Source organism: Aspergillus alliaceus, assembly GCF_009176365.1.
Source record: "Aspergillus alliaceus strain CBS 536.65 unplaced genomic scaffold BDW43scaffold_62, whole genome shotgun sequence".
NCBI lineage: Eukaryota > Fungi > Ascomycota > Eurotiomycetes > Eurotiales > Aspergillaceae > Aspergillus > Aspergillus alliaceus.
Window position 1 is genome coordinate 53,429 of NW_022474745.1, and position 12,299 is coordinate 65,727.

Here is a 12,299-nt window from a genome sequence, read left to right on the forward strand (position 1 = left end):
ATTCGCCTGTCTCTGTTTTCTCGTATTGTCTTTCTTTGTCCTGGAATGGTAGCTCTCCTATCCTATATTTATTTCCTCAGTAGCCCACGACTGAGTCCAAGAATTATGCACAGTGACATGGCACTACATATGATACCTGACTTTAGGGCCATAAATAAGCGCATCACCAATTCTTCCTTCAGGGAGTTTAGGGTGTGCAGGTGTATGTTGTTGGCCACGTGAGGTCGTGATTGGCTGTGGACCACTTCTCAGCGTTAGGTTTGTTCAATTAAATCTCCTGGAACACAACAACTAAACAAACGATATCGAGCATATCGAGCATATCGAGCATATATATAGACCGTGTCATACATGTTTTTTGGGGAGATTTTAAGTTTCAATCAACTATTCTTATCTTCTCATTAGCCCTTAGAGAAGCGTCCACAAGTGAACATGGTTCTTTCTCTCTCTCTCCTTGTCGCGGTATCCGCAGCGCTCTTCTCTCCGGGCCTGGCTGCCGGGGTCTCCACTGAGCTTCAGAGTGTTCTAAAGAATACACATGGCAGCAATGAATATGGATACCCGACCGACTTTACCCGGGGTATTCTGCCAGTGAGTTTATCTTAGTCACCTTTGCGATGTAAATGGTTGCTTCGTCAGGGTGAACATCGAAGTGCTGGAAAAGGAGATTTGTTGATACCCTTGGCCTTTCTCTTAGATTCCAGTCCATTCCCACAAGTGAGTCACGGTCTTGTTTTAATAAGTGTGTTAATAGTGTAGAATTGCTGACTATGTGTTAGTGATTATTGGAGAGATATCCCTTTCTACACTGGTATGATGGATTAAACTCTCCCTAATACAAGCCTAACGCCGTCCAGGTCTCTCGAAGGGGTGTACGTCAACGGAAGCCGACGTATGGCTATACAACGGTACACTTTATGTTCGTCCAATGCTTAAAGCCCCTGCATAAATGGCCTACACTAACGAGCATAGGTCGGGCATGACGAATCGTCCTTGACTGAAGAGCGAACCTTTGAGTCACTCTACGTCAACCCGATGTTAGACGTGCTGAAGCGTCAAAACCCCAAGTCTCGATTTGTGACTTCGCCCACGAAGAAGTGAGTTTACTGCGGATGCCCTTGAGCATTCCTTTCAGCTGCTCTTGCGAATATTAATATCTAAACAGCGGTGTTTTCGACACGACTACTTCGCAAACCCTTTACTTCTTTGTCGATGTGAAAACATCAGGACCCGAAACATTCAAAGCTGTTATTGCAGCCTTGGAACCACTCCGTCGAGAGGGCTACCTCACCACTCTCAAAGACAACAAGACGGTGACCAGTGGGCCTATCACCGTCATCGGAACAGGCAATACGCCTCTCGATATGGTCGGGCCAGTCGCTGATCGGGACTACTTCTTCGATGCTCATCTAGATTCACTAGAGGAGAATCCTGAAATGACTTCCCTGATTGCTCCTATCGCATCAACTAGCTTCCAGGAGGCCATCGGCTCTCTCACGTACGGTGATAATGATGCTGTTCTGAACGATAAGCAGCTGGCTACCCTTCGGTCCCAGATCAGTGCCGCAAAGGAACGGGGAATTGGTGCTAGATACTGGGAGACTCCTTATTACCCAATCAGGATCCGTAACGCTGTGTGGAGGACTCTCCTCCAGGAAGGCGTTGCTTTGTTGAATGCTGACGATCTAGATGCTGTGGCGGCTTATTTCTGAGAATGTACATACCAGAGTCAAGTTTTATATATTTAAAGGAAAGTAGGATGCTTGGAAACTGACTGTATTCGTCTGAGGGTTAGAGTATAGAGACTGGGGAGTAATAAAGTTGTTATGGGTGTTAATTAGGGAGATTCTGGCCTGCGAAGCCTCCATATTTTTAGGCTAGATAAAAACTCGTTCGTCGCATCCAACGGATCTAATCACGGCAACATTCATTTAGAGCAGAGATATCACCAACTTGGTGATTGTTCCAGACGGCTGACGGTTCTCAATAGAGCCTCTGATCAGCTGAAAAAGGTCCAGCCCGCTGCACGTGACCGGCCTGGGAAAAAGGAAAAAAGGGAGCAAGAAAGGGGATAGCAAGAAAGAATAATACTAGGATTAACACGCGCCTATTAACTCTAATCCCTGTTTTTATATGAAGCCATTAGTCTAGTTCCCAACAGATCCCGATGTCCAAGGTCGATGTTGATCTGGGGGATCTCTTGGCTAAGGAGCTCCCCACCGGTGTCAAGGTCACCATTCGCCATATTTCGTCAGCTCCAACGCCATGTACCGCGCTCTTTGCGCCTCCTCCAGGGGAAGAGCCTGAATCAACATTCTGTGAGAATCACTTTCTCTCGGCCTCTGTGGATTCCGATGACCAGGATGGGTCCGAAATTATCGTCTTTGGAATCGAAGTGCTGGTCTACAGCACGGCGCATTTGACGACCGTCTTTGTCTCCAAGGCCGACTCTACCGGGTTTCTACACTTAATGAAAAATGCGCCCAAAGTTTCGCTTATCAGGCGCATCTCTAATGGCTTTCTGTCTTTTCTGGTGCAGACACATCAACGCCCGGGTGTCCGACTGGTTGTGTCATTGTTCGCACGGGCTCAAAACCAGTATCTGTTCCCGGGTAGCATTGAAAACCCGGGAAAGCATGTCCTAGACGATCGGGGGCTGATCAAATGGTGGTGTCGCGTCGTCGATCCTATCTTGCGCGAATATGAGCCGGAATCAGGATCTCACGAGAAGGGCTTACTCGACCGGGCGATGGAGTCGGCCAAGAGCTCCGCAACAGCATTCTTGATTGTCCCGGGGTGCGATAGATTTGAGACTCGGGGGTTCTTTCCCAGCTCGGCAAAATCCGATGATAAAGAACGCTCCAGGTGGCTGAACAGCTATCCGCTTCACCAACTGTGCGACAACATCAACGCGCCTCCGCGCTGCTTGATTCCTCGCTTTCCGGATGATCCGAAGACGCGCTTCCTCATTGACCTCGATGATGAGCTCCCACCACAGTCGGAGGGGGGCCACTCCAACGAAAGCGCCGGTCAGTGGAAGAGTGTCAAGTCACTAGATCAATTCTGGGAGATGATGTCTTTCCGACAAGAATGCTCCTCAGGACGACTGGTTGGGTTCTTGTGGCTTGTTATCAACCCTCCGGGGCTTGTCAATTCGGTTCAAATGACGAGCTCCAGGCCTGTTCTTAAAGAGAAAACGGAGGGTGCCTCGACAACGGCCGTCCCTGCATCTGACAAGCGGGACTTAAACCCCCCAGGGGCGGAAATTTCGACATCCACTACTTCCCAAACTTCAGACCCTGCGAAAGATTCTACGACGGGACCAGGCGGTCATCTACATGGATTTTCCTCCGAGGCTCATCCCAAGGCCCAGCAGAACACGGACCTGAACGCCTTCTATTGGCCAGAAGCAGGGCGGGGACATGCCGTCATGAGTGAAGAAGATTACAAAGCGGCGGTCAATTTCCTTCTCGAGCAGGATTTCTACAACCAAGAGGTCTCTATTGCCAGCACTAAGGCATGGAGCGAGAAAGTCGCATCCATCGTGGACCAGCTCTGGGTCGGCCAGCAAGTCACAGGAAGAAATACAACTGGAGAATCCGCCGATAAACCCCTTGCGACAGCAAATATAATCGATACCGGATTTGTTCGCAAACGGAAGAATGATGATGGGTTAAGTGGCACAGCAGTAGCCAATGAAGGACACGAAGACAATGATACAAGCTCAGGGACCGTGACGGCAGAAGCCAGTGCAACTAAGAGCAAGGTACCGTCTGGAGTCAATATGCTTCAAGCAAACTTGATCCGGAAGAAAAAGAAGGCTTAGAGCCCATAGCGATTGCATTGATTGGAGTTGTACACAGGATCTCGGGACATTTCAGCGATTTGGGAATCTTCTGCTTGGGAAAGGGGTGGGAAAGGACCGCTAAAAGTGATATTAGAACAGCGATTGGCCTTTGGACTTTATTTCATCTTAAGTTATGCTATTCTTGGATCTGTTTCTAGATCCGAGCCGTGGAACCCGATTTAATGGTGGTGGTGGACGGGCTACATTTCTGGAACGAATGGGATTAGTTTGGTCTCTTACGTGTAATTATAGATATGATTTCCCTTCTATTTTTATTTTTGAACTTCTTCAATTCCCTATATTTTTTGAAGCAAAACTACGTCGAAACATCGATCGATGCGGCTCCACGGGAAGGGGCGACATTACAGGAAATTGGAATCCGCCGCGTGATGAAGCGCCCCATAAATATCAGGTTAAGATCCGCTCGATCCGGGACTAATTTAGTTCTTACTCTTTCCCCGACCGTTGGGAAAAAAGCAACGTCTGAAACACTCTCGAAATCCTAAGGCCACGCCGCCAAACATTCACTGACCGCAATTGCTCTCTACCGCTCCCCGTCCATAGGATGTTGTCGCGACCCTGAGTCCATACATCTGTCCTCTACCTAATCGAATCGTATTGTCTCTCGTTGTGTCTATATCCGCCTATGCTAAAGCTTCAATCGCGTTCGATCTCCCTCGGGTTTGGACCGACCATTAGTGATGGCGGGTTCCAGTGGCCAGTTATCGTGGGTTGGGGGTGTCTAATCTGGTATACAACGGTGGTTGTGGTTTGCTACCTGGGATATTTTCAGATGTATTGCGCCCTTATTTTTATTCCCCTTGTCTGTTTTGCTTTCTATTGGGTGTAGATTTCCGCTGTCTCAGGCCTGCTGTAGCACAAACTAATCCGATCTTAAATAGATGGAGATATTTTCTTCAAAGACCCCGGAAATCCCACTCCGCTACAATCTCAGACGCGCCGCATGTTACTGCAATCCGACCCGTCAAAGGTCTCGAGCCGCATCTGTATGATTGCCTGGCTTCGACCTTCTATCAGGACTATCCGGCCGACAAACTGACCGTCTACTTCTGTGTCTCGTCCCGGAGTGACCCTGGTTATCCGACCCTGCAGAAGGTTGTATCGGATTTTCCACACGCCGATGCGCGCATCTTTGTTGAAGAAGAGGATCCTTTACTCCAGCCGAAACAGACTTACAGTTTGGGGCCGAATCCAAAGATCCGGAATATGAGTCGGGCTTACAGAGAGGCGAAGGGCGATATTGTCTGGATCATAGATTGCAATGTTTGGGTGGGCAACGGGGTCTGTGGGCGTATGGTAGACCGGCTCTGCGGTCTTGGTGCTACGTCGGGCAAGAAGTACAAATTTGTGCATCACTTGCCGCTCGCGGTGGACGTTACTGGCGGTACCGATTCGACAGAGGGGCCAGAGGCACTTGTGGGGTCTTATACAAATGGTAACGCAGCGCCGAACACTTCAGCAGCGTCCATCCCCAAACAGGAAGAGGGTCCTCTTACAACAGGGGGGGGCCGCTTAGAAGAATTGTTCCTGTCGTCTTCCCATGCAAAAATGTACACCGCGATTAACACGGTCCTCATCGCTCCGTGTATCGTGGGCAAATCCAACATGTTCCGCCGGTCCCACCTCGACTACCTGACGACACCGTCACCTACCGATCCCCGCCAACGCAATCCTGGTATCGATTACTTTTCGGACAATATCTGCGAAGACCATTTGATCGGAGATCTTCTTTGGAAGAAGCAGGTCCGCGAAGAGAAAGAGCAAGGCGAGCGCTTTGGCAAGCACGGCATGGTCTTTGGAGATCTAGCGATTCAGCCTGTCGCAAATATGAGTGTCAGAGACTATCTCGCGCGCCGAGTCCGGTGGTTACGTGTCCGCAAGTTCACCGTTCTCCTGGCGACATTGGTAGAGCCAGGCACGGAATCCTTGCTGTGCTCAGGCTACGGGGCTTGGGGAGTGACCACATCCCTGGCTCAGTTCTTACAGGAGAAAGGGTTTAGTTTTGCAAACTACATGACTACGTGGACTGCCTTTTTCGCGTTTTTCTTCCTCTCTTTGGCCATGTGGATATTCACCGATTGGACTCTGTATATCAAATTGCATTCTGCCAAGTCCGTTGAACTCGACAAGCACACGCCGTCATTTGCACGACCTCCGTCTCACGTTTGGACCAGACGAAGCTTCCTGCAATGGTTTTCGGCCTGGCTTGGACGCGAGTTCTTGGCCCTGCCCATCTGGATCTGGGCCTTTTACGGCGGCGTGACCGTCACCTGGCGAAACCGGCAGTTCCGAGTTGGATTAGATATGAAAGTTCGAGAAGTCGGCAGTGCGAAGCCATCGCAGCCTCACCCCAAGCAGACACCGACCACCCGAGAAGACTAAATAATAGACGAGATGAGACATGGCACGCCGAAACTGCGAGGAACGAATGTACGAAGATAATCTGAATGAAATGAAAAAAGAAAAAAACGAACTTTTGAATTTAAACATTCACACGCATCTATAAGAACCCGTAAAAGCGTAAAAATCATTTCTCATCAACCTGCATAGATCCTTCTCCCGCTTCAGCAGCGGCAGTATTGTTCTCCCTAGCACCACTCTCCAACTCACCACCCTTCTCCGAGCTCAACAACCACTCCGCCACTTGTCTCCCCTTGGGCACCTCTTTAGCCTCCTCACCCTCCTGTACCTCTGCCTCTGCCTCCTCACCTTCCTCCTCACCCTGCTCCTCAGTGGACCAATCCGCCCTCTCCGCCAGGAAAACAGCATCTAACCCAGCATCGTTCTTAACGGAGATATCAGCCCCAGCCTCAACAAGCGCCTTCACGCACTCCAAATGCGTATTCAACGCTGCCCAGTGCAGCGGTGTATTCCCCGAGTGATTCCGGTGATTAACAACAGCCGCAACCTGCGCCTGCTCAAGCTTGGTCTCACCCTGAGACAAAACTCCCAGAAGGAAGTTCAAAATTGCTTTAGCATACCCAATTAGCCTCTCTTTCCCGTCCATCCACAGCTACATAATCATAAAACACACAAATAAAGAAATAGAAATACATACTCTCATTACCATTCGCGGCGGGGAAATGCAACAGGCTCGATCCAGTACCACCCTCCTCTTCGGGCTCGGCGTCGAAGGCCGAGGCCACGATCCAGGCCTGCGGGCAGCTGTGCTGGGTGCTCAGTGCTGCCAGGTCTGACTTGAGGGCCTCTAGATCGCCGGAGCGGGCGTCGTAGATGAGGTCGTCGATTGCGTCGACGGTTAATGTGACAGGTGTTTGAGACATCTTTTTCTTTTGTCGCTGATCACGTGGCGATAGGGTTATTTGTTCAAGTTGGAGTTTGGGTATCTGGGATATTTGTTAGTGAGGTCTCTTTTGGTGGTGGGTTTTGATTTATATTGAATTTGATGCCTAAAAATTGCGTCGCAATGTAAAACCGAAGGGAAATACACTATCAAAAAAAAAAAAAAAAAAAAAAAAAAAAAAAAAAAAAAAGAAAATAAAGCTATACAAGACCAACTGGTAGATAAAATAACTCGAAGCCAGATCATGCGACTTGGTATCTTGTATGTACTCCCTCTCTCAGTTACCTCGTCGGCCTTTTTTTTTTTTTTTTTGTGATAGTATATGAACCCCTCAATCTTCAACACCCCGCAGAGGCACATATAAAAGGCATAGAACGTAGTGCTTACGCGGGGCATTTCGACTATATAGCAAACAGCAAAACCAGCAAATGAAATCTACTAACCTTGATTTTATTGTTTCGAGGGTGCTATACTCGATTTCCGTCAAGCATCGGATGGCTGTTGAGAACTTTGATGTCAAGTCATGTGATCCGGTGGGTCGGCCTCTGATATCTGGGGGTCCTCAGCTTTATTTACTCTTTGACTCCGTATAGAAAGAAGGCAATTGACCAACGGGATGGAGCAGATGAATATGTTACATTTATTGTAGGAATGAAAGTACACGCTGCTCTATCGTATGCGACCCATAACTACGGTACAAACGCCCAAGCCCATCCGTATAAAACAAAAGGTATCTCAATGATAACATATCAATCGCGTAGCCATGCCCTTCGCTTTTCTTCCTTCTTTTCTCTCCGTTTCTCCTTGAACATTTTCAGTTCCTTTTTAGTGAGCTTTTTAGCACTCCGCTCGGCCCGCAGGCTCCGTCCATCATGACTATTGGCCGCCGCGTCCACATCAAAGAAGGCATTCATCTGCCGATAGGATTTATTGTGATCATTATGTTGTTCAGGGTTCTGTGAATCGGCCTGCCACCGTCCGGTGAACCGGTTGAACGCGCCAGCCGCAGTGTATTGATCCACCCCGGGAGCCCCGGCAGGTGTAGCCTCGGTGGGCGGCTGCTCGTACTGCTGGGCGTACGGGGCTGTCGGATCGTAGTCCCCGTGGATCGCAGGGTTATAGCTACCTAACACGGACGCGGCCTTCTCCGTAGGCGAAGCACTGGCCTCTACGCCAGGAGGACCTGCTGCGGCCGCATCTGGCACGCGGGGGTTCTCCCACTGCGACACACCCGTGAGGCGATTATAGAAGTAGTATGATCCAACGTTGGCATCCCAGACCGGTTCCCACCCATCGTCCTCCCGGGGAGGGGCCTCATTAGGAAGCGGTGGTGGAACCTTTTCGTCTGGTAATGGGGGCGCTGAAGCTTCCTCTTCCTCCTCCTCTTGACCCTCCTCCCCTTCGGAGATATATCCTTTATTTACTTCCTCGCTTTCCTCACGCTCTTTTCCTTTCTCTTGTTTTCCTTCCCTTGTTTCCTCCCTGGGTCTATCTGTCTGTGTCTGTGTCTGTGTTTCTGTCCGGTCTCCTGTTGTGCTGTTTTCTGCCTGGGTCACTGGGTCATTCTGTCTCTCCGATGGAGATCCTGACGGGTTGTCAGTTGCAAGCTTGGAGGAAGTCTCGGACATATTCTTTTGATCCGCACTTCTTGCCTCTAGAGAGTGCGCGTCAAAGCCGTGGCAGGAGTGTAGAAGGGAATCCCTACTCTGGGTTGAGTGGGAATTGAATAGAATTATGCCCATCACGGCACTAACCCGTTCAGGACTAGCCGCCTTTTCCCCAGTATATCGACGAGTATGTACTTTACTAATAAAAACAGGTGAAGATGAGCCTCACCATGAACCACCCTCTCATATATAGAAACAAATAAAACGCCCGACCCAGTCCAACCCCAAACACACCTCTATATCACCCACACAAACCCCCAAAACAACGAATCCCTCATCTTACCCATCCCTTAAAACCCCCTCCCCTCTCAAAGCCTCAACTGCCTCAGCAACCCACTCCTGACACCTCCTCAACGGCATATTAGGATAAAGCCTCCTCACCCCCTGAAACTGCTTCGGGGGTACCTCAACCCCCTCACAAATCCCCGGCACACGCCCGTACTCCCCCACCTGCACCACACCCAGCTTCTCCTTCCCACAGAACCCCGGGATCTCCTCCGGCGGTTCGCTCGCCCGGTCCTCGAAGGCCATGCCCTCTTGGATGTTGCCCTTGACGTGGTAGATGTGGCCGGTGGTGGGGCCGTTCTCGTGGGTCTCAACGAAGATGGCGTGGTGGTCGCGCGGGAGGCCGCTTTCGGCGATGAGGTAGACTGTGTAGCTCATTTTCTTCTTTTGGGGTTGCTTGTTAGGGATAAGCTTTTTGGTGGGGTTTGGATTGAGGATGGTGACGTGTTGATGGGGAAGTGTAGTATTCAAGAAAGTTGGTTTTGGATGGCAATGATGGTTTGGTTTACTGCCTAGGTGTTGGATGGTAGTAGCCTTGCGGGTGGCGCGGGTTGGGTTAGTTGGGCCTTGTAACTCATAAGGTTGACGAAGTGGTTCGATGTTACGTTGGGTTCAGTATGGATGGGGTTGGCTGAGGATCTGCGAATGTGTGATTTTCCTAGGGGTGGATGAGTTGTAGGGTAGTGTACATGGTGAGGTGGTTTGATATTTAGTGCTGGTGGGTTTGTTTATATGTAGTACAAGTATAGGGAGGGTATACATATATATATATATATATATATATATATAATTGGCGGATTAGGAGCATAAAAAGGATCTATACAAATACTATATGGGTTTTGTATGTTGACTGTTTTTAGAAAGCTATAGATATGTACTAAATACTTTCTTTTTAGTCTTCTGTATAAATATATAAGGGGATTGATTGTTTTATTTCTTTTCCTGTGATATTGGCACTATACAGGTTCATCATAACTTGTGTACGAGATCCAATCCAGTATGGTCCTTTGACACCGACTGAAAGTATATATACATCAAGTCAATAGAACGAATTTAGACACGATACTTTAAACCACGTATATATGGTATATTTCTAATATGTAACGGTAAATATAGTAAATAGCTTCAAATGTACATACATAGATGAACTCCCATCACGAGACTTATAGCAGAATGATTCCTGAGTCTAAAATCAGGCACCACCTATTCAATCACTCACTACAGACCAACGTGACCCTAAACCCAGAATTCTACAGCATAAATCCTAGTAAAAGCAGTCCAACTGCTCAAACGAGGAGACAACCAACCCCCAAAACTCAGCCCTCACCAAACACACCACAAGAAACCAAAACAAATACCCAACGCAGAAACCATTCCTCGCCTCAGAATGCGACCCATGCTCTAGTAGAACCGTGACCCAGGCAAGCGTAAGTATCTATTTCCCTTGGATATGAATCGAGTGCCGATCATCCCTGTGGCTAGGAGGCATTTGATTTGAACATTGGGTTCGGCTCGGGCAAGGGATGGATAACGGCCCTTTGACGCGTTCTTTACCCCTGAAGTCACATCACATAGCAATCTTGACTCATAATATCGGTGTAGAGCTCTTATACGATAGCAACTGGAGTAATGTTGTTCTTTCTTGAGCTGAATGAGAGGTTAGTAGAGCGGTCTAGAGTGTTGTGAATGAGTGCGATGGGAAGTATTTTCTGGGGAAGTTTGATTTTGCATGCATTCATGTAGGCTGCAGGTACGATGTATGTATATGTATTTGAGATTAATCGGTGCAGGACCCTTGCCGGTTTGTTGTTGTTTTTGTCGTTGCGGTGGTGATTGATGCCTAGTAGAGTATAGGCACTATGGGTAGACTAGCTATGTTGTTATGTTGTTCGGAGTAGAAGCGATAGATAGCTGGAAGGCAACTGTATTGAAAGAATATTTTGGGATGCGCAAAGTTTCTCGTGGACAGTGTAACTGCCTGGCGAGTAAATAAGGGTAATTCATGGATGTATAGTCTATTGGTTTGGTCTGGGTTCTAAAGGGTATTGGCCACACGTTCCGAAGCACAATTGACGGCTATAACTATCTACTCTATGGGGAGTGGCTAAAGAAACTAAAGGAAATTGGAAGATACCGAATTCTTGGCTACTTAATTTACTGTGGAGGAATATTAGTATATACAACTAAGTCAATCAATATCGTTGGTTTTGCAGAGATGTGCTTCATTCTGAGTCTAGAGAGAGAGAGATATATATATATATTCACTCTCCGACCAATACCGCAGTTAAACTTCACCTCCTAGGTAGATAAAATATTTATATTAGTTTTCTAGGCGAAATGCTGCCTATGGATCTCGGAATCAAATCTATGCTACTTCACTTCTCAGTGGTTTGGCTGGAAGGTGGTAGTTTTGACAGGTCCATGGATGGATCACTATCTATGATACTAGTGATGGATCCATATCTACTTAATTTTGTACCATAGGGCAGGCGTATTGGCCACCGGAGACATCGAATGTCATGGTTGTATACGCAGTCCCAAACTAGACCGACAATTACCCAGCGCAGGCTCAATGAGATGAAAGGCAAATCTCGCCAGCAAAAATCTCTTCATCGGCAAAACCTCATCTGAGTGTCTTCAGGGACAGTACATTGACTTTTGTTAACTGTAGTTCATCAGATATTGTCGGAGTTACTTCTCACCCGCCAAATCGCTAGCAAGGCGAAAACGGAAAACAGTAAGAAGGGACTGGACCCGTATAATTAGCGTGCATAGCAGCTGGCCAGCGAATTGTGCAGCTAGAGTACGGGGATTATGAGAGCTCCCTGCATGCGGAAATTAGAGACCAACTAGTGCTATGACCCCTTGCCTATAGCCCCTTACCCACATGGGCGTTGAGGAGTGGCGAGTCGGAGACAAGACAAGGGAGACCAATGAATCCGAGAGTCCTTGCAGGCCAGAAGTATGCGCTGCAAACGCCCTGCAACCTTACTCGCTAGTCTAATCCTCGGGGTATGGCACTCGCATACCGCACGAGTGCCATGGTACGAGGTATACCACCACAAAAAGCTTCGTCATCAGGTTGATGTAAATAGGAAATATGAGTGTCATGTACTACTGATTAGAGCCTGGTAATAATGTCATGTGGCGTTAAGAGCCATCTCATTTTTCCCAG

The 12,299-nt window shown here is 48.3% G+C and overlaps 5 protein-coding genes across 5 annotated transcripts; 2 read left to right on the top strand and 3 right to left on the bottom strand.

The window, feature by feature from the left end:
- Positions 1-432: 432 nt before the first annotated feature.
- BDW43DRAFT_303719 (H3 histone acetyltransferase RTT109) lies at positions 433-3,826 on the top strand (the record flags this gene model as incomplete). The annotated part of the gene is made up of 7 exons (XM_032045464.1): positions 433-591; positions 698-717; positions 780-811; positions 858-919; positions 973-1,097; positions 1,166-1,498; positions 2,152-3,826. The coding sequence occupies 7 exons, from the start codon at positions 433-435 to the stop codon at positions 3,824-3,826; spliced, it is 2,406 nt and encodes an 801-aa protein (XP_031895463.1).
- Positions 3,827-4,548: 722 nt separating this feature from the next.
- Positions 4,549-6,250, top strand: BDW43DRAFT_315700 (putative ceramide glucosyltransferase; the record flags this gene model as incomplete). Its single annotated transcript, XM_032048131.1, has 2 exons — positions 4,549-4,574; positions 4,750-6,250. The coding sequence occupies 2 exons, from the start codon at positions 4,549-4,551 to the stop codon at positions 6,248-6,250; spliced, it is 1,527 nt and encodes a 508-aa protein (XP_031895464.1).
- A 72-nt stretch (positions 6,251-6,322) lies between these two features.
- Positions 6,323-7,187, bottom strand: BDW43DRAFT_212023 (ankyrin repeat domain-containing protein). The gene is made up of 2 exons (XM_032039269.1): positions 6,927-7,187; positions 6,323-6,838 (listed from the first exon to the last, which is right to left on the bottom strand). Exons 1-2 carry the CDS (start codon positions 7,150-7,152, stop codon positions 6,396-6,398), a joined length of 669 nt encoding a protein of 222 aa, XP_031895465.1. The 5' UTR covers positions 7,153-7,187; the 3' UTR covers positions 6,323-6,395.
- A 602-nt stretch (positions 7,188-7,789) lies between these two features.
- BDW43DRAFT_290468 (WW domain-containing protein) lies at positions 7,790-8,847 on the bottom strand. The gene has a single exon (XM_032043518.1). The coding sequence runs from the start codon at positions 8,798-8,800 to the stop codon at positions 7,922-7,924; it is 879 nt and encodes a 292-aa protein (XP_031895466.1). The 5' UTR covers positions 8,801-8,847; the 3' UTR covers positions 7,790-7,921.
- Positions 8,848-8,999: 152 nt separating this feature from the next.
- BDW43DRAFT_290469 (uncharacterized protein) lies at positions 9,000-9,825 on the bottom strand. Its single transcript, XM_032043519.1, has one exon. It carries the CDS (start codon positions 9,500-9,502, stop codon positions 9,119-9,121), a length of 384 nt encoding a protein of 127 aa, XP_031895467.1. The 5' UTR covers positions 9,503-9,825; the 3' UTR covers positions 9,000-9,118.
- Between the last annotated feature and the right edge of the window lie 2,474 nt (positions 9,826-12,299).